This window comes from Passer domesticus, chromosome 4, assembly GCF_036417665.1.
Source record: "Passer domesticus isolate bPasDom1 chromosome 4, bPasDom1.hap1, whole genome shotgun sequence".
Taxonomy (NCBI): domain Eukaryota; kingdom Metazoa; phylum Chordata; class Aves; order Passeriformes; family Passeridae; genus Passer; species Passer domesticus.
In genome coordinates, this window is record NC_087477.1 from 47,059,941 (window position 1) to 47,081,709 (window position 21,769).

Below are 21,769 nucleotides of genomic sequence, written 5' to 3' on the forward strand. Positions count from 1 at the left end.
GTTTCGTAGTTTTGTGATAATTTATTTTGATATTGGGAGTGAAAATGTCATTGTTTTTAGGAATCTCCTTTTTCTTCACTTGAGTATGTTTATGGTAAAAAAGTCAGAATTTAATATACTTTGAAGATAAATCACCTCTGGATGTTTTTAGTAAAATAAATCACCTCTGGATGTTTTCAGAGCAAAAAAATTTTCCATGTTAATCTTCTTAAATTTCTATTTTCTACTGCCTTTTCCTGAGGCTGTTTACTCTGCACGTATTAGAGAGAAGGATAACAAAGCATTTTAAATAGGCAAGATCTGTGTGTGTCTCCTTAGAAGGGCGCTTCTTTTTCTGGCTGGTATTTTTACTTGGTTTTTTTTTGGAATTCTGTTTTCTGACTAAGGTACTGTTCATCAGCAGGAAGAAGTTAATTGATACCCAAACAACTCAGGAGCTGTCTGTCAATCAGGGATAACCTTGAGACAGTAGCATTAAGAGGCTTCAGAAAGAGGGAAGTCTTTCTGGCATTTATTTCACTTCTCTGTATTAATCAGTTGAGAATGACTGGACCTGAATTGTTAATACAAATGGTTAATTGTGTGGTAAAATCAAAACCTGTATAAAAGAAGGCAAATATATTTCAGAAGGTCCAGCTTCAACATGAGATCTCAAATTCTGTGGCTCCACAATAGGACAACAGGGTGGTAGTCTGCGAGTGGCATTTGATACGTAACTAAATAGTCCTGAAAATAATTTTTTTAAATGGCAGATAAGGGAGAGAGGCTTTTTTTAGATAACTCTGGTACTATTGTCATGCTTAAGGTCCTTAGCCATATAGGAAAGGCTCTGGTTAGAGTAGATGTAACAGGAATCTGTTCTCAAAATAGAAACTGGCTATAGAATGGCAAAATGATTTGACAGTGATGCTGAATTTCTAGCAAATCATAAACCTGTATTCTTTATGCTATAAAAGGCTAGATTTTCTTTTCTCATTTTTGCCTTGTCTTGTGGTATGAAATAACTTCTCATAAGTGTCCAAAGTCTGCCACATTTAGAACTTCTTGCCATACATTATAATTTTGAATAAGAAATTGGTAACTTAGCTTCAGTTTACATTACTGTCTTTGCCCATTTTACAGACTTACATATGATACCACAGACTCACAAGTCAGACTTTACTGGAAGAGTAAAATGACTCAGTTTGGGCCTGGGAGCCAGAGAGCTAAATATAGTACAAAGCATTAGAGCCTGGTACAGCTGGGGGGAAAAAAAATCCATTTGGGGACTTATAAAAGGTCAGTTTGGAACAGAGGTGCCTGGGGTGCAGAAACACTTGCCCTGACAACTAACTTAATTCTGTTCCTATTTGAGAAGTGGCACAGCAGAGCTGCTGGGGACAGAGGAAAGTATAGGAAGGTAAGACAGGGAGAGAAAAAAAATGGACATAGAAATGTTTTGAGCTGGTTATTCCAAAAATTAGTGCAGGATGTATGCTATTAAGTATCCATTTCTGTGAGAAAGTGGTGTTGTGACATTGTAAATATCTTGTTGAATGTGTACAAACTCAGCAGACTCTGTGCAAATTCTTTATTGAAACAATGATCAATGTACAAGCTACATCACATTTCATTTTGCCACTTCAGCATGAACTTTTCTCTTTGTGGTTTACGGCCGTGAGCTATAAAATCATAACAGTTATTTAAATCAAAATACAGCAACTGCTTTTCAAAAGAACACATTCATATTTGTCTTACATTTCTTGTAAAATCAAAAAGGTTTTCATAATAAATGAAATATAACTTACGAGACTTTAGTGCAAGCGTTTCCTTTGCATCTAAGAAGCTTTCAGTTGTCCCACTAAATATGGCATACTTAAGAGACCAACTCTTAAAATAGCATGCTGCCAAGATATCCCATGAGAACTTTGAAAATCTGACACTGTTAACACTTTCTAGAATTAGTTAATCTGACCAAACTGAAAGTCAGAAAGCCCTGGTTATATGTTACAGTACTTTTGTCAAAAGGTAACTGCAAATCAAGGAACTAACATAGTATCTACATTAGAATAAAACAGGCACTGATTAAAAAAAAAATCAACATCTGCCTGTATATGCCATTTTGCAAGTCTTATGATTATACAGTAATTTTTAAGCACAGCAGTGTACTTCTGTGCCTTACCAAGTACCAACAAACCTGCACAAAATGCTGGTCTATGGGTTCTTTTAAATTTTTTATATGATAGACAAAAAAACCCTGAAGGATAGGCTTCATCACAAACATGCTCAAATCAGAGAACAAAAAAAGATCAGCAGGAAACAAATGCTGCTCAAAAATAAAATGTTGATAAAATAGTTAGTGAATACTATGTTTAAGTGGTCTGATTAGTATGATCTTAAATTTACTGAGAAAAGAATAATAAGTGTGAAATTCAAATCCAACACTGATTTCTTCTGCTGCAGAATCTAGTCATCATTCATGAAGTTTGGCAAAACTGTTTGAAAATGGTGTAAATATATTATGCAAATCCCTTGGGGTTCCTTTGCTTTTAGAATGCAATTTCAGTTGGACTGGGTTTTCCAGATTCTGAGTGTTTTAAGAACCATTAGTGTTTGGTGGTACAATAAATAGAAAAATGTAACAAAAAGTGTGCATAGTCCAATGATGGGAACAGATTAATGCCCCTGAAGTGCTTAAGGTGCATGAAAGTATATAACAATGCAAACATTAATATTTTCCTAGAGCCATTATTAATTTTATGTTTGTTAATTGTGTTTTTGGACCATAAAATAGCCATTTGCTAAGAAATACTGCAAGACACAATTGTATACTTTATAATAGCACAGCTAGAAAGTTTGGAACAGGAAAGACAGGTTTGGGTCTTGCTTCCCATCTGTCTTCCAAAAAGGAAGTTCCTGAAAGTGTATAAAAAGCTTTAGGCTTAGAAGTATCATATAATGGGTGCATAAGACACTGAGCAGCAGACACAAAACCACCAGAAAACCACATAAACCAGACCCATTAGTTCTATATAAAATCTGTATTTTCTTCAGCTACAGTGCTGTTTAGTTTTTATTCAGATAATAACACAAAACTAAATGTCCAGACTGGTTGGAGCAGTCTTACCTGTGAACTCTCATCTCTGAGTGACTCCAGCTCTAGAAAATTCAGGGTTCCCTCTGACCTTGCAACAGCAGGAATCCAGCACTCCATGTATTGCATGTATCTAATCCAAGTACTGGTTGCTTATATGTGGTTTGCAATGTGCGTTTGTGTGTACTTCAAATGTGCCCTATGTGGGAAACCTCTAGGGAAAAACATCATTTGTATCTTCAAGGAAGTTTACACAGTGATACTGAAGAAATCCATGGGGATTGTTTGCTCTCAAATGTTTCTCAATAAATAAATAATAAAGAGGCTGGAGGACAGCCTGAAGAAGCAAGGTCAGAACACTATAGAAATACATGAAGGGGTCTGATCTCTACTGTAAAAACTTCATAGTTTAAAAAGATTAAAATTAAAATACTGTAATAAATATTTGTATAACTTTTTTTAAAAAATGTGTAATTTTAAAGTTATTTTTATGCTTTCAAGGAGAACATCTTGCTTATCTGTGCAATCTTAGTTGGGCACCAGGTAGGTAACTTTAGAATGCATGGGCATTGTTTGTAAATGCTGGACAGGCAGAAACATCAACGTACCTCTTCTCAGGAGGTTAAGGTGAATTGAAGGAGTTTAGTGCAAGTTCCTGCTTTTGTTTCTGCCCTTGTTCTTTTTCATATCAGAAGCAAATCAAGTAACTCGAAAAACTGATGTGAACTCTAAACAGAAATGTCCTTTGGACTCAGACAAGAAGTTAACAGTTTGCACCATACTATTGTCAATCATGCTGGTCAGAAGTGAGGTTCTTTATGGTATTCTTTTAAACTAACTTCTGTCTTACATTTATATTGCTTCGCTGGAATGCAAATATTTCCAGTCACATTCCTAATGGGACTTTGCCCTTGCATGTTTCCTTTGGGCATGTGCAAATGCATTTTGTGAAACCTGCCACTGTGGTGAGCACAAAAAGATGAGACATCTGAATGCTGCCATTTCTCACAAACTGGTTGTAAAATCTGAAGTCCATTATTAAACAAGTATTTTTTTTAATAACCACAGAAAGATAAATATGGAGCCATCTCTGCATCACCTATGTAAGTCATGGGGTATTCCTGTATTGCACTGCTGGTGAGGCTCTGCACTTTAACATGAGGAAGTTGATACAAGACCTCAGTTCATTATCAAGGGTTCTTTTATGTACTTGCAACACTGACTTTGTCTGGTCTTGATTACCTATGCAGTTAATATAACTGATTGCCTCCAACAGACACCTTATGGAGATGTGGCTGCTTTGCTAAAATATCCAGAGAGCCATCCATGCATCATCTCCCCATAGACCTAAAAGACTTCTTTTTCCACAGTATACTTGATTCCAGATTTATTTTGACTATCTATATTTATACTATAATCCTTCTTAAACAATATAAGGTGATAGTTTGTTCATTAGTTTCAAACGAAATGCGTCAGGCAATTAAGTAATATGCTATTAACCTTACATAAACTCCTTGTAAGTGCTTTCTTTCCAGACTCACTGCAGAGAAGGTACTTTTTATTGTCTATCTGCAAGAGAAATGATTACTTCCCTTCCACTCCTGGCATTTCCTGGCAGAGATGTTGATCTTTTTAACGCCACAATTGCTACGATCATTAAAGCTTTATTGGGGTAGAGTCACATGTACTTGAGCAGTGAACATCCTACGTGTAGGAGGTTCCCAAAATCTCAATGTAATTATACCACATTTAACAGTTTGCATGACTGTCTTTGTAGTTTTATAGGACACTTGATTGAATTTTTTTCCAGTTTGGATACAACACTCTCAAATTGATGCTTATATATGAATTTAGGATTGATCTTCAGAATATCAAAATTAAGAAGCCAAATAAAAGGGTATTTTGCTAATTCAGCCTTGTTATCAACTTCATTTGCAGAACTGTTATGGAACCTGCAAATCTTCTGGTAAGGTAGTACACAGTTACTGCTTCCAAGTTACTTCAAACAAGACATCTTGCATATTTGCAGCTGTTTGCCATATAAACTTCTGGCAACATAGAAAATGCACAAATGTATGCAAAATAACCCTGCGGAGCTGTTGAACTGCAACTTTCTGATGGCTTTCCCATCTGTAATATACACCTCAAAGTTGTTTCTTCATGCAAAACAAACAATTGCTGGCATCTTCATTCCATGAAAAAGGGAAAACTATTTCCCATGTGGCTAAGCAGTGTGGTCTCAAATGAAATGGAAACATTTTAACTTTCTTTAATAGCCCTGTAAATCACAATGCAGCTGAGCAAACAGGCTTTGTAAATGGGATCTATTAGGATTTTATTTGGCTACTGGAGTGCTGCCTCTTGGGCAATATTTCAAATTCACAAGTTAATATTTGCAAAAATGCAATAGATGGAAATAACGAGAGTGAAAGAGGAAAATGGAAACCAGTTTCATGTTTAGTAAGTTCAAGTGTCCTACACCAAAGACTACCAGTGACTTCCAGGAGCCACTACAGGTGACTCCAACTTAGAAAATGCTGAGGTAAATGTTTCTTGGAAATACTCCTAATCAAAAAGAGCAATTAATATTAATGTAATAGCAATTACTCTGCCATACATCATGGTAAACTAAACTGAAACTGAGAAGAAAGTGCCAAATAATCCACTTACATGCTTTTGCTATGATAGTCTCCAGATAAGGCTTAGCGGCAAGTACAATATGTATTTTTAAAAGAGCTCCACCTGATTTTCCTGCTATGCATAGATTCAGGAGTAACTATCATACATGGCTTTCATATATAACACATGTATTTTTGTCATTTGCCAATGCTGTGTCATCAGAACTGAGTTCAGCAGAAGGCTCAGGAGGGGGCTCCGCAGGTAGTGCTGGTGTTTGAGGAGTGTCTTCTTCCTTGGTGTCCAACTGCATGCTCTCTTGTGACTGACCATCCATGCAGTCCTTTTTGGACAATGGGTGAACTGACACTTTTATTGCAATCTGTTGAGGTGGCTCATGCAGTGACGATGCGTCTGAGTCAGCTGTGGGAGATTCACTGCGTGTCAAAGCATTTGGGATCATATAAAGCTCATCTGTTTCAGTGGTCTCCTGGCCTTCTGCCGCCTGCCGTACAAAATTCTGTCCTTGCTCCTCCAGACCAACTACCTCCATAATTTCTTCCATTATAGTCCTGCAGTTCATGATGAGAGGTGGCAAAGGTACACTCCGAGCAAGCTCTTCAATATAGCGAGCAAATTCCATGGTCTTGAACTGGGTTACTTTGGCAAGCTCGAGCGTTTTGGCTGATGTGATAATTGGGATACGCTTTGCAATCTCAAAGGCCTTCTGAAGTTTCTCTGCCCCTTCTGTTCTGAAGAATTCATTGATTGCTTTCTCGGTTTTCTTCAGATGACTGCTCATCATACATAACCGAGTAATGTTCAGTATCATAACAATGGTAAAAGCCACAAGGCAGACAATCATGTAATAGATTCCCATATCTCCAGAGGTAAAAACAACCCTCAGCGTCACAGTATTGTTAACACTGCCGTACGTATTAGATGCAACACACGTGTATTTACCTCTGTCTTCAAATGACACGCGGGTAATGTTTAGTAGCCCATTGTCAAGAAACCACCATTTTCCTGTTGGAGAGGAAACAGAGTAACTTAGAAGTATTTTGTCACATGATCAGCATAGTCTTAAATATCAGCTTTATCAAACTGGCTTCATGTTTTGGAAGAAGGAAATAATGTTCACAAGAAGGCAAAGAATTTACCTTCATAAAGGCCTGAGATCCTAGCTGTGTTACTACTACTGTCAAATCCCTAACATCAACTCTGGATAATCAGAGCACGCCCTAAAAGGGTCTCATAGAAAATGCTGATATGTATCCCATCTATCTCAATCTTCTGGCCAGTTAAGCTACAAAGATAGGACTACTCCAGAGAGCCTCCCAAACACAGGTCACACTTACTCAAATAAGTGAATTGAAGGAGTCGGATCATTCAAGAAGGATCAATGGGATTGTGAGGCAGAAAAACCTACTTAAACCCTCCTGGTTTTGTTCCCTGAAAATGCATTTGCTTACAATTGGGTTATTTTTGGCATTTTGTTACAGTATCTCATATAATTCTGTTAATGTAAACTTTAAAACCCCTAACATTTCAGACATCATAGACTACATTGCTTACACTCTGAGGCGCTGAGAAACTGATTTTGAAGTATAATTTTAAAGAGAGGGAAGTAGGACAGGACAAGTAAAATAGATGGAAAGGAGAAGAGCCATGACAGGGAATGCCTTGTTTGTCGGTAAGAACCTCTACACACCACGACATAACTTCTTTTACCTTTAAAAGTAATTTCTATCAATGTAATGTAATTGGTAACTTTGTCTGCTGCATGGACATATACATTTCATATACATGCACACTTGATATTCTTTGAACCTGGCACAGTAGAACAGTTTAGGTATGAAACTGCATTTGAAGCGTTAAAAACCCATCACTCCTGTCACTGCTAAAGTGATTCAAGATTAACTCAGTTACTGTATTTGCCACTTAATTAATTGGTAATGAATTAAGATTTTTAGTTCCTCAGTTTTTCTAGTTAAACATGGCTTACCCAAATTGTTTCACATTATCTCCAGTAGAAGCTTACGCATAAAGTATTCCCACAAGATCCCTGCCTCAGTCCATGTGTTCAGACAGCTCTTAATTATGTCTTTTTATCCTATTACTTAGAAGTTTTAACTTAAATAAAACAATATTTTTTTTACCCTAGCATAATTCTTGAAAACAGCTGAATAATTTTTTGCCTGAAATTAAAAAATGCAGAATAAATAAAAGCTCAGTCTAAATCAGACCTTCACATAAAAAAAATTACCCCAATCTGCTAAATTTAGGCAAATTCAGAGGAAAACTCTTTACATAGGAAATATTAGAATCTGTAACAGATGACACTTCTTCCTCCACCTCCAGCATAACAAAAAATGCAGAGTATTTGCTGCTCAGTATTTCCTTGAATTTGAATGCTGGTCCTTTTTGCAAAGCGGGTTTCAACTAATTGTGAAACAACAAGGTGCCTTGTGATGTATCCTGGCTCCAGCTGTTATAAATGACATAATGGCTTTGGGTGACTGGGTCTATGCCAGTGCATCCTGACAGACATATTGACCCACATTAGAAAAAAATTATTAGAAAAGGTATCATTGCTGGGTTTTGATAACAATTCAATGCCATACTTAACACCACAAAGAAAGGTCTCAGGCTAGGAAACATTTCTTACAGAAAGACAGTCTCTTAAAGGAGGTATTGCACTGTTGAAAGTCTAAGTTAATGGTGTCTTAATACTACATCTGCACTTTTTACTGATTTGGTGAAAGTTTTTGCTCATCTGCCTAAATGTGTATTTTAGCTATCCCTCTCAGCTGACTACACAAAGACCTAAATTTAGATGGCCTTACTAAAGGGGAAATTTTCTATTAGTGAACCTTAGCAAAACACTCCAGCACACTAATCACTGTATGTTGCCACAACCACACAAATCATGTTTGAAAGTCTGCTTAGTAGCTCAAGTAGTTCCTTTCTCTAGCTTAACTCAGAAAATGATAACATTCTGTACTGTAAAACATAACCAGCTATGCAGTAAGCTCTTACAGATACACACTGCTCTTTCACATCAAGCTGGGTCAATTGCTACTCCTGTCACAGCGGAGTTCACTGTCAGGTCAGCCATTAGTTAGGCACACTAAACTAAGAGTTTATTTCATCATGCTGTGAACAAAGCCGTCACTATGGAAGGATTACATAAGAAAAACACCTTTAATATACCCACACTCCCCTCAAACACTCCCTAGAAGAATAACTAGGATTATCACCCAAACCATCCATTTAAGGAAAATAAGCTTGTGTAATTATGGTCTCTGGCAAACGCCACTGAAGAGTCTTAACTAAAGCCAGGAAGGCTCAAATTTGGCCTGTCCTTCTGACTGCTGCCCTATATAGGTTTTGCAGTTGGTTGTTCAGGGCATCTTCTGTTTCTCACGCTACCATGGCACTGCACATAAAGACAGCAGGCATACCAGGGAGTTAGCTGTGTTGAGTTCACGCCAACAAACTATTCTCATATGTCATGAGAATCCTCCTTTGAGTTGGGAAACAGCTCTTTAATCTTTTTCTGGTGCCAGAGAAGAACAAAGGAGGACAGAATGAGAAACAGAACAAACATGAAGTCTTCCAATGAAAAGAGACCTGTCTATTACTTCTGTTAATTGCTTCAGCCTCTTGCTATGAGTTGCTATAAATAACACACAAAAAGTTACTGTTTTCTTCCAAGGTGTGCATAAAAAATTTATAACTGCCACCAAGCTTTCATTTATTTTCACACAGCCAGGCCATTAAATTCAGGTTATTTGTCAACATGCTGAAATCAGAATTGTCTCTGGATAGGCTACATCAGTGCCATTCCTAAGATCCTACCTTTATTCTCCTCCTCTTGGAGCAGGCGGCCATTGGAATTGTACCATCTGTAACGTGGGCTGGGACTCCCTTGCACATTGCAGTCGATCAAGGCACTGCTGCCCTCCTTGACTATGATGTGGTCGATGCGGGAGATCACCGCGGGTGCGGCCCCCGTCTGTGTGTCAGTGCGGTTCAAAGTGCTGTTACTCACATCCTCAGCAGTGGTCAAAGCTGCTAATAAGATGACAAGGCGTGTGGTAGGCAGAAAGTACAAAAAGTGGCGGCTGTTCAGTATGTCCATTTTCCTTCAGTGGTGTACACGACTGGCTGAGAACTGATTCTGTTGAGTCCTTGAGGTGAGCAGGTCACAGGAGAGTTCTACTTTGATCTGTGCAATTTTATGCTTAAAATATCCTATAAAATAAATAAATAAGTACAGTGAGATGGCATATATAAACAGTCCATTAGATATGCTCTTTTAAAATAGTGACACATCCATTAATGCATTTCACAATCATCAGTGCACTGTCTTGTCTAAATGCTATTGTTATCACAGTCCTTACCCTTACTGGAAAAAGATGCATACATTTTCCTGACAATGGTGTTGTTCAGAGTGACAGGCGTAGGAGAAAGCTTTTATCACCTAGACACTTAGCAGCAGTTTAGCTACAGTAGCAGCTACAGTTTTATGCCAAAAGTTCAACAGATTTTTTCCTTTTTTTCTTTTTTTAACCATTTGCAAAATCAACAGGAAAAACAGAGGTACAGCACGTTAAAAGCTGTCACTACCAGTTTGGTGCTGCAGCTCTATCACATGCATGGTCTTACATGAACTGTGAAGCATGGTGTAAGAAAGAACAATTCCAGGAAGGGTTTTTGGATCTAATGCTGGAATCTTTGATATACACATTTTTTTCCCCAAACACAGCAGTACATACAGCAAAACATGTCAGACCATTTACTCTTCTTAAGCTACTGCTGTCTGAGATAAAATATAGCACGGAAGATTATTCTTAAAAGAGGGTATTTCATGCTTATAAAGTCATTTCAGTGTTGCTATTTTCAGAGCAGATTAGTAAGAAAGAGTACTTGCTAGTAACATAATTATGGTTAATATTCCTTTGAGATACGAATGAAGTTAGGACTTTTCCTTTCCTTATGTGGCATTAAGCATTTCGCCTGTGTACTTTTTGCACATTCTCCCTCAATATTTTCCTTCAACTAATCACCCACAATGAGGCCTTTCTGAAGCAGTGATTTCAGTTTCTGGACAGAGGCGGGGGGGTTTACAAAAGTGCTCTCTATTGGCCTCATTATGCTCCCAGTGAACACAATTGGCATTCAGTACTGACTGAAGGCACAGTGTTGGCCTCAAAATGAGCACTTTGGAAAATTTCATGTAAGAGTCTAAAGGCCACAAATCATGTTAAAATCACAGACTATCCAACTATACTGGTTTTACTCATGTGTTTCTAAGGTAAATAACTGAAACGTAGTGAAATTTATTAGATAGAGGAATCTATCTGGAATCCAAATATAGGAAACTATCTAACCAACTTTCCCCAAATGAACAATTCCATTTCAAAAAAGTTTCTATTTTCTTAAATATACATTTGACTCATGGTAACTCATTTGCCTTAGCACACTTAGTAACTGCTGACAAGATCAGTTCCCTAGAGCAGTTCTACATACAAACAAAACACTAAAATAAAAAGAAACAAATTAAAAATCCTCATCCTCATTTTCTTTTGTATTCAAAAAGGAAAGAAAGCAACATTACCATCTTTCATACTTGATTTAGGTTGTTTTGTTATACATACTCTCTTCTCTGTAAAACAATGAACTTGCTTTAATACAAATAGATACAGTGTTATTGAAAAAGCAAATGAATTCTTCCATTTTACAGGATGAATCATTACTAGAAATGAAAACTTATGCTTTTTTTTTATAAACTGCTGGCATGATGTAGAGGTCTGTCCCAGCTTCAAGCCTGTCCTGTTTTTTTTCTGCTCTTATAATTATTGAATGTCGAAGTATTTCTCTTGAAGAGACAGAATAATTTTTAACTTTAAACTAATATGCAAATGTCATTTGTCATATAATGCTATATAAACAATGACTTCAGAAATCTACTTCCAATTATGCACAGCATGTAGAGTCTGTGCTTTTGAAGGTACACTATCTGAGTCAGCAGTTTGGGAAAAAACCTTCAGTTCTGCCTATTCACTTCAGTAACTATTTACATCTCATTTCTACTACTCCATTAACCTTGGACACTGACATGCTTCATGATTACATATATTCAGTCTATAAAATGTTTTTGTATAGTGTCACAGATCTGCATTGCGCCATACAGAAAAGCAAAAATCACACTTCCTGGCAAAAGAGCAGGAACAGAGACTGGCTGGATTAAGACAATAGGAAGGGCACAAGATAATATAAACTGATTAAGCTGTGTGTTCCAATTGCTGTCTGGGGCTTGTTATTACTGTGTTTAGGTCTATCATATATTTTTACAGCAGAAAAATCAGTAGCAATCAAAAAAAGGTGTTTATTGTGGAGAGCAATTTGCATTCCAGAAGGAAATGAAATAGCATCTCCACAGTGGCTGAACAGAAAACCTGTAAGGAAAGGACCAACTGTGTATCAGGAAGCTGATCAAGGTAGCTGATGACCCACTGATTGCACAGAGCACAGGGATGTGGGCAGAGGTTTGGAAGGTGTGAGGGCAGTAAGGCATTGCCTATTCCATATGTTTACTTGTTTGGAATGCAGAGCATACGGAAGCAGAAGCGGGGCCTTTGTGTAGTGATGGCAAGTGTGACTGGTCCACAATATGGCCAAAGGGTCAATTCCTTGTCTGAAGGTAACAGTGACTCCCTCATTCCGGCCCAGAATTGAACCATAAATAGCTGCAGTGAATCTTAGGAAACAGAGATGACTCATTTATGTCTACTGTGTAAGATTCTTACCTACTCCTTCTTACTCCTGGGAGTGTACTCTCTCATGTATGTTCCTGGAATGTAGAATATTAAGAAAATACTAAATACCTTTGTAGATACATTTTTATTTGAAATAACTACAGTTTGGTGGCTAATTTGAGGAAAAATCAGACAGTAGGTTTAAAGCAGAATGTTTGGAAATGATCGCTGCTGTTTTCATATGCCATCCAGGGAAGCACCTGAGTATGTTTGAGGAGACAGGGAGAGATGGTGTTTTAAAATACAAGTTTAGACAAATGTTTCCAGGGCAACTAGGAAACAGTAGGCAATCTGTTCTTTGTTGTGCATCCTCTCCAATGTTATCAGGAAACAAAAAGAGATGGAAGAAACCAAAGAAGGTTTTCTTAGCCCCAACTAGCACAAGAAAGTTACAGGCTGGCCATGCTGGGACCTGAGTGTCCAGGACCCTCTGCAAACCTGCTGGGCATGACCAAAAATGCTACAGTCAGATTAGGAAAGCAGGAAGAAACAGAGAGACAACTTGAAAGGTTAGAAAATGTGCTCTTTGCGCTGATGCAAAGGAAGATTTGCTGAGAGTTCCTGTCCTTCTGCTTTGCCATAGGTGCAAGAGCAGTCTGAGTATATCAGAGAACAGAGATCTGAGAGCCAGCTGCTTTGCTAAACATAAGTGATGTAACAAGTTACGGTTAAATCACACAACTAAATGGGGAGAAGACTGAGACCAAAATAGGACTGCTAGTGATATCTGGCAAGGCAGCAAGAGAATCCAGAGTATTGGAGAAGTGGGTAGAGTGTTGCCCAGGATGTTGGCCACGAGAGGCAGCAATTAGCTGTGACCCATGATAAACCTGATGAAGGCAGCCAAAACTGTAACCTTTTAATCTGACCTAAGTCAGAGAAAGCTGTATTGACTAGACGAAAACAAAGATTCCTGTAATAACTCCATGAGACTGAGAGTAACAGAGTACTCTGAAGAAGGAGGACATCTGCAATCCTGAGACTCACTTTGTAGGAACAGATTGAGTCTTGGAGCATTTTTGCCACAAAAAGGTCACTATAAACAAAGAGCTAATTTCTGGTCATGGAAAGAATGTAATCGCCAAAGCATATAAACTAGCACTAAAATACTTACAAAAAATAAAACTCTATATATTATAATTAATGTGGTTACATATACTTTTTAACTTTTAAATTTGTGGTATATGAAATGGAAAAAGAACACCCCTTACTATTTTGAGCTATTCAGGCTTGCCTCCGAAGATGGAATGAAAGGAATTCCCAAACTGTCCTCCAGCAACTAGAACATGTATATAGGAAACTTTCCTGCAGTATTGTATCTGGAGCAACATTTACCACTCAAAAATGCTTGCCAGTGGTCCATAGATTAAATAGTTCTGTTTTTCAATTCCCCAACACAAATGGTGTAAATTGAAAATATTAAAATAACAGATTTACTGCTTGTAAGATTAACTTCCAAGAAAAGACTTGAGCCACATGCGAACACATGACAAGCTTTTCTTTTAAGTTACATGACAGGCAGCTCTAGCATGCTCTCTACACGTTTCTATCCAGAAAAGTCCCCTGGAATAGGGACTCCAGAAGAAGCAAAGCTGCAGAATGATAGTTTTACTCCTAATTAATGTGAAAATGTGGACAAAAGCTAAAGTTTAAACTTCTCTGTCCAAGATCAGGCATCAGTCTAAACAGAAGACACATCTAGGACTGACAGACGCATCTAGGAACATTAATCAGAGACATGTTCTGACTGACCATTTATTTTTTCATGTCATAGATGTGTTTGCTTCCCATACTACTGCCACCAAAGAAAATGACTATGGGGTCATGGTTGTAAGTGCTGCATTTGTGCAGAACAACATGATGACAGAGCACAAAAGAATAGAAAAGGAGGGCAGTGATGCATACTGTTTCCTGGCTTGCTCACATCTGTAAGACTGGCCTGTTCTTGTTCTTGGAATAATGTGTAATCCTATTAACTGTGAGGTTATTCAATTCATAAGTGAAGCACAAGAAGCCAGCTTACTGCAAAATGCATTGTGCTCCTATAGCTTTAACATCCCAATGCTATCTACCTTGGCTTGTAAGTGACCAAGAAAATAAAATTATTTTCATTCTAGCTCTCCCTTGTCTAAAAGAAGTATAAAGGCTGATGCTACAAAACAAAATTAAGGCTAGTTTTTTTATTATTTAAAAAATACTTGCTACTTTTCCTAGTTTCCATAGGCAATGTCTTTTAAGAGTGGGCAAAAGTAAAAGTTAAAGGCGTTAGTGAAACAGGAAGGAGGAACTTATGCCACACAGGTGAGAAGCTCACTACCAGTTCATAGGCTTATGAGTGAGAACCACCTGCTGAAAAGGTCTAATTATTAGACCTGCAGAGGAAAAGAAATGTCACTCACTTACAACTAGCAGAAAATTTCTGACTTAATTTTTCTACTAATTTGTCAGTTGATAAAATATTAATGCTTGGTTCCAGAAGAGCTGCTCTTCATTCTCCTGGAGTGGGGGGTTTCAGTCCTTTGTAGTTTTTCATGGCTTTCTGTTTCCCTGGCTATGTTGAATAGGTGATCTGCTGGTGGTGTTTGTAAGATGAAGAGCTTCCTTCTGCACATCTAGTTTGGGGCTTCCCAGCTGGGCAGCAGCCCCCAGCTATATGCTTATTTAGTCCCTTCAGCTGCCTGGGAACTTTAGGAAACGGGGCTGAGCCTCTCAACAGGGCTGAGCCCTGGCCATATCTGCTCAGTCACCTGGTGTCACACTTGCTGCCTTCAGCCACCTGATGGGAGGGGATAGAGAAGACAGACATGGGGTCCTCTGAGAGATGTGCTGGGAAAGGACATGAGCCACAGGACACAGGACACATGCTGCAACAACAGAAATTATGAATATGAAACAAACATTTATGCAGGAGGTCAAGCCCTGCAATAGGTTGCCCAGATGGGTTATGGAATCCCTATCCTTTGAGAAGTTCAAAACTTGATTGAGCTGGTATACACTGGCCCTACTTTGAAAAGGCTGTTGAATCAGACGGCCCCCAGAGGCAGCCCCCCAACCTAAAGAAACTCTAATACTCCAGAAACACAAATACAAGAATTGCCTTGGAGAAGACAATGGGAAAAATATGTGTGATCTTAAAAATTGCTAATGGAATGCTGGGAAATTGTCTTCATGAGCTCCTTTGTAATTTTTTGAGTAGCAGCATTTTAGAATAATAAGACAGGCTGAGAGAGTTGACTACAGTCTGAAAAAAAGTATTTGGCCTTCTGCATTGCATTTACCTAATAAGGACAGTACATCTCCTCTTTTCCATATAGAGAGGACTTATTTCCCGCCAGGGGAACTCTGAGCATCTTCATTACCTTCCACTGGATTTGCTTCACCCTTTCCACAACTTTCTTGTGCTGAGGATCTGGATGCAGTACTCCAGGTGGGGTCTCACAAGGACAGAGGAGAGGGGGAGAAAGAAACATCTCCCTCAAGGTGGTTGCCTCAATTTCTTGACACAGGATAAAATAAGGGCTGGGAATCGATGAAGATTCAAGAGAGACTGTATATAATTTACAAGTACAGATTCATGGATTATGACAGTCTATGAGCTTCTGTATATGCATTATCCTCTGAGTGTATGACCCTGGGCAGTGAACAGGAAGAGATGTCAGTGTGGCAACCTGGAGATCTTTTCTAGCACACCTGTCTTAAAGAATTGTAACAAAGAAGCCTATAAATTAATTGTATGTTTTGCAGGCATTGGTAAGTTCTTACAGGCAAACATTTTTCAATCTCTTTTGTAGGGTGATAAATGATAAATAACAAAAACAAAAAAGGAAAAATCAAGCGATCAAGTGCTGTAGCTTATTCTACCATTAATGGCAGAACCTGATCAAAACTTAAGTTATCAGTTTTGATCTTCTAAAATTATTTTGGTCTGAACACACACAACACAGTAGGGGACAAAAAGGGAAAGAAGCATCATAGGGATACAATTGTCTTAGTTTCAGGGTACCATAGTGTAATAAGACACTGCAGCAAGACAGCAGCAAGCAATAAAGTGTAATTGAAAATTAATATAATATCCAGACTTTTCATTTAGGGAAAGAAGCATATGCCCTTCTATTCAGCAGCTGTACAATGGAAGAGTTTTCATGTTGCCTTTTTCTGTGTGCAAATGTTTCAGAATTTTTTTACTGTAAATTTCTCCTCCTTTATCTACTTCATGTCTCTATTCTCTTTACCCTACTTCATGTCTCAATATTGCAAATCTAGCAAGCACATGGCATCCTAGAGCTTCACTTTAGATATCTGAATGGACCCATTGATTTAACTACATCTTTGAATGGTCTGACGTGCACTCTCCTGATGTCAATGAACACTCAAGAGATGCTAATCCATTAACCTAAAAAAGAATGATGACTGTCGGTGGGTAATCATTGGAGAGGTTATTTAAAACCACTAGGATGTAGGAACCAAACCTCTGGAAAATCCCCTTTTGATGCCACAGCTCCTGTAATTCTAGCATCTCTGATGTATCAAATCAGCTTTTCGCAAAATACACTGAAGTAACAAAAGCACTCAGGCAACTTGGATGGTTAACTTCTCATAAAAAAGTTGTAATTCAGATGTGCACTCTTATATGCACTGAGAAATCTGAGTTTTCTTTTTATGTGGTATTTTAATGACTGCAGCAAAAGCACTGCTCTATATTTAGTGGAGAAGCTTGCTGTTTTTCATCAAGGCAGGTACTGTCATGAAAATGTCCTACTGAGTTGTACGTTACCCAGATCATAAAGCAAATTCAACACTATTGATAGTGGAGATTTTTCAAGGCTCAGCTATTAGACATAAATGTGCTATCAGACATAAATGCTTTGAAGAATTTTATTCTTAGAAATAAAGAATTTGTTTATATAGATAATCTAGATTTCCTCTGTGTCTGTATTTATATGGAGGCTGTACAATCACATTTCAATATAGTTTTGTATACAAAGCTCTTATTCCAGAAACATTGTATGGCTTTAAGAGTCCCTTGCTTAACTCCTGGCAAACTTCCAGCATTGCTGCTGGTTTGCTGTTGCAGTAAATGCAGATGCATCAATGCTTAAGAGTTCCCTCTGTTGAGAAAGGAGGAACAATGAAGACTCCCTCCCACACTTCCATGTACATCTGAGCTCTGCCTGGCCTCACCAAGTTTTACATAGCTTTCATTTTCTTTACACACCTTGTATCTTCTATTTATTCCTGCACTCTGTAAGCATTATTCTGCCAACAGTTTAAATAACCAAAGTCAGCAAATGCAACAGATCTCATATGCTCTTGGCAAGGTTTGTGAGACTCTGCTAAGAACATAGCAATGCAGAATGTGGCCCAGCTCACTCCCTTCCACTTCCTCCTTTGAGCTCTGCTTGTCAAAGCTAACCATCCCTTAAGTACGTCTAGTGGTTTTCTTTGTCCAAAGGAAAAAGGAAAATTCCAGATGTATGACATTTAAATATAATACAAAACAAAAAACTAAGTTTTGCTTAAACAAAGATATAAAGGACCTTGTAAGCTAAAAATTCTATTTAAACTGTAAATTTTGATCAACTGAATGTTTTCAATACACTGATATAATTTATATTATGCTATCTTAACAAAAGACTCCCATATTATTTGGAACATAAAAGAAAAAAGAATAGGACAAAACAGATTTGAGTATGACTATTCTACCCTATCCCTACAGAACTGTAAGATATAATTTTTAATGACTGGCATTCATGTTTATTGGTTGCTGGGATAGAGAGGTTACACATAGATGCTATGATTAGGACAGGATTAACCTTGTCAGAGGGGAAATTTAAAGGAATCTAAGTGCTCATGACTGATTGCAATTGAAAATTATTATTTCAGGTTAAAGGTGTCTGCGCCTCTTTCCTCCACCAGTAACAAAGGGGACAGAAGATGGATTCAAACAAGTTTGCCTTGCGCCGCACAGCAGCTTAAGCCTTGCTTGTACCCAAACGTGATCAATTCAGCCCTCTCCAAGCATGACTGTATATTGCCCTGTGTATGCCATAATTTAGCTGAAGGCCTTCAAGAGTTTACTAAAGAACCTCTATAATTTCAGACTTGTGTGCCAGTTATGTCTATGCCACATTGAAAAGTGTAACAGTAAAGGCACATAACTTTCTCAGCATCCAGTACTGTGTGTGTACCATACAGTCACACATATAGGATTGGGAACCACACACACACACCCATGTAGCTGCAGTCCCCTGGCCCCTGCGTGACTTAAAAATATCAGCAAATATCTTTTCTGTTTTTCTTGGACTAAAACTCTCAGTATGGCAGACACATGTCAATTAAATATTAGGTCTGGGCTAGGTAGGTTGTTCTTAATGCAGTAAGAAATTTCTCCACATACAATAGTCCTTTTCCAAAATAAAGTTATTTATACATATCTGTATAGAGGTTGTTATTTCTGATAAATACTCTAAAATGCTGCTATGGATAATTTTAATCACAGTAACTGGTGAAAAGTGATAACCTCTCCATTGTCTTGGAAATTATGTTTCTATGGTGGGTCTGTATATAGGCAGAAAATTACACTGCCAAATGCCAACTGTCAAAACTAAATAACAAAATTAAGGGTACAGAGAGATATTTGCAAAAGCCCACAAGTTTGCATGAATGGATGGCAGCTCAGAATCGCAGGAATGAAAAATTTCAGGAAGTATCTAAGACCTTGGTCTTACACCAGTTTTCTGGTGACATATTATTGCAATCCAGGATATCTCAAAGTAGGATCACAGGCATTTGTGCCTGCAAAGACTTCTAGTAAAGGTGCAATTTGCTGGGAGAGAAAGAAGACCTTGCTAGCAGGTTATTTTAGCTGCTGGCAAGCTCACTCTCCCTGTTGTAAATTGCATCCACATTTCACTGGTGCCTTACACTGGGCAAGAAGCTTAAACTATAAAAGAAATGCCAGCTCTACATTCCAAACTCTGTAGACAAAAACTGAAATGGAGTTTGGGGGTTTTTTTCCATTTAAATCATTCCACAGAAGCCCCTGCCATTGTGTCTCAAATGTGACCCTCCGTTGGCTGCGTTTTGTTCCCCTGGTTAAAGGAATGCATGTGCTTTAGCCAGGTTCTGTGCCAACTCCATCCTCCTCCTCCAAATTCATCCAACTGCAGGGAGGCAAAAGTGATGGGCCAGGGCAGGAAGGCAACTGGAGCTGTACACTTCAGAATTCACTACCACACTCCCACCATGTGTTAAATGTTTTAAGAGTAACTGATTTTATCGCTAAACTTTATGAACCTTCAGGACAGGAAATACGCAGTGGACACAAAACATTATTTTTTGCTTGTTGTGCTATTTGTCCAGGCCTCTGAACACTCCAAATTCTTCAGGAAAAAAAAAAAGGATGCACAATGTGCACTCCAGCTGTGTAAGCTGCACTCAGCATCAACTGATGTTGATATGCTGCAATCTGAATGAGACAGATTTCTAATAAAAAAGGATTTATAGTACAGCAACCACAAGTATATCAATGGTGCTGTTGCTACTGTACACACTAAGCCAGACAAAGGATTCCTGCCATGCAAAACATCATCTCCACTGAAAAAAGATCTGCTGTAGTCTGTCCTACTGCAGTGAAAAGACAAACTCTTTTACAATATAATGTCTCTAAAGAATGAAAATGCTACATTTCCCTCTCCTTAAATCCTTTATGTTCCTCCTTTTTAAAATAATTTTATAGTCCTTCAGACAAACATGTACCAAATGAGATCGCATTTAGGATTTTGCCACAGTTGGTACTTTTATTTCCACAAGCAGGGTTATCAGGGTAGCTGCATTTGAGATGGTTCAATTTAACAAATGAAAGAGGGCTGTTAGGAAGTGTAGTCTCTTCCAAGACTCTCCAGACAAATGCACTAGAAAAGTGCCTGCTCAGTAGCGCTCTGTGTTCTCTTAAGCTCCCTTGTCCGATACTGCTGGAATTGGCCCTGTTCAGAAACGGGATTCAAAAGATTATTTCAAGACCACTCTGTACAACAACTCTGAAGTGTTAGATTCTAGTTCTTTCAATTCACTTACGAAACTGAGTGTCTTATGAGGCTAGCCTGTGAAGTAAATGGGTAATTAAAGCAAAATATCAGGAGGCATCCTTTATTTTAAATTTAAGGCTCCACAACTTCACCTCTCTTTGAAGTCAGCTCCATCGAAGAGGTCTGTGCACTGACGTGTCACCTCCCATTCCCCTTCTCAAGGAGGGATAGCAGCGAGCATCCTGCGTGCAGGAGCTGGAAGGCTCCAGTAAAGCCTTGAGCTTTTTTTTTTTTTTTTTTTTCCGTACGAAACCCACTTTCCTTCAAGACTCGGTGCTGATTTGAAATAATCTCCTGAACTTTCATGCTGAACACAGCATTACTGCGCTCCCGTTGCGCGGGGAGATACCGCGCTCCACGCCGGGCTCGCCGCAAGCGAGCGAGCGAGCGACAGGCGCCGCGGGAGAAGCGCCGTGCCCGCCTGGCCGAGCGGCAGCGCTCCCCCGGCACGGCCACCGGAGCCTGCTCCGGCCCTCCAGGCTCCCCCGTGGCCGCCGCGGGACAGCGCGCCCGGGGCTCGCCGCGGAGTTCCGCAGCCACCGCGGTACCGGGGCCAGCTCGCGGCAGGTGCCGGCGGCGCGGGCGATGGAGGCGAGGGCGGGCAGCGCCTCCCCGGGACCGCCGCCCGCCCGCTGGGGAACCGCGGCCCGCGCCCCCCGCGCCCCCCGCGCCGCTCACCTGCTCGCCCGCTCCTCCCGCTCGCTCGCCGCCGCTGCCGGTGTCGCTGCGCTGCCGCCGCTGCTGCCGCCGCCCCGCGGCAGCGCCCGCCGCCGCCGCGCCCCTCAGCGCGCCCCGCACAGCACCATGCCGGGGCCGGGCCCGCGGCCGCGGCCGGGGCCGGGGCGGGCGGAGCGCGGCGCTGCCGCAGTGCCGCGCCGTGCCCGTGCCGCGCCGTGCCCGTGCCGTGCCGTGCCGTGCCCGTGCCGTGCGCTCCCGCCGCTGCCGGCTCCGGCGGGGAAAGTAGGTCAGGGCGGCACTGAGCATGCTCGGAGCCGGGCCGGGGGGCGGCCCCGGGGCCCGCGGGGGGCGGCAGAGCCCTCGGCCGCGGGGCTGAGACGGGGCCAGGGACGTGCGGCGGCCGCGGGCGAGGTGCGGACGCCTGGAGCGAGCGGCGGCGGCTGTGGGGGAGGCTGTGGGGAAGGCAGGGGTGCGGGGGTGCGAGCCCCCTG

General features: G+C 39.9%; 2 protein-coding genes and 1 long non-coding RNA gene across 3 annotated transcripts in view; 2 read left to right on the forward strand and 1 right to left on the reverse strand.

Annotated features, from left to right (window-relative positions):
• The window catches only part of LOC135299148 (uncharacterized), a 475,254-nt gene that overhangs the window by 56,801 nt on the left and 396,684 nt on the right, over window positions 1-21,769 (forward strand). The window lies entirely within an intron of this gene.
• MFAP3L (microfibril associated protein 3 like) lies at window positions 1,556-21,421 on the reverse strand. Its single transcript, XM_064417692.1, has 3 exons — window positions 21,279-21,421; window positions 9,551-9,946; window positions 1,556-6,715 (listed from the first exon to the last, which is right to left on the reverse strand). Exons 2-3 carry the CDS (start codon window positions 9,831-9,833, stop codon window positions 5,853-5,855), a joined length of 1,146 nt encoding a protein of 381 aa, XP_064273762.1. The 5' UTR covers window positions 9,834-9,946; window positions 21,279-21,421; the 3' UTR covers window positions 1,556-5,852.
• On the forward strand, window positions 9,962-16,343 carry LOC135299154 (uncharacterized). The gene is made up of 2 exons (XR_010361203.1): window positions 9,962-12,491; window positions 15,828-16,343. It is a non-coding gene; the product is annotated as an uncharacterized LOC135299154 (long non-coding RNA).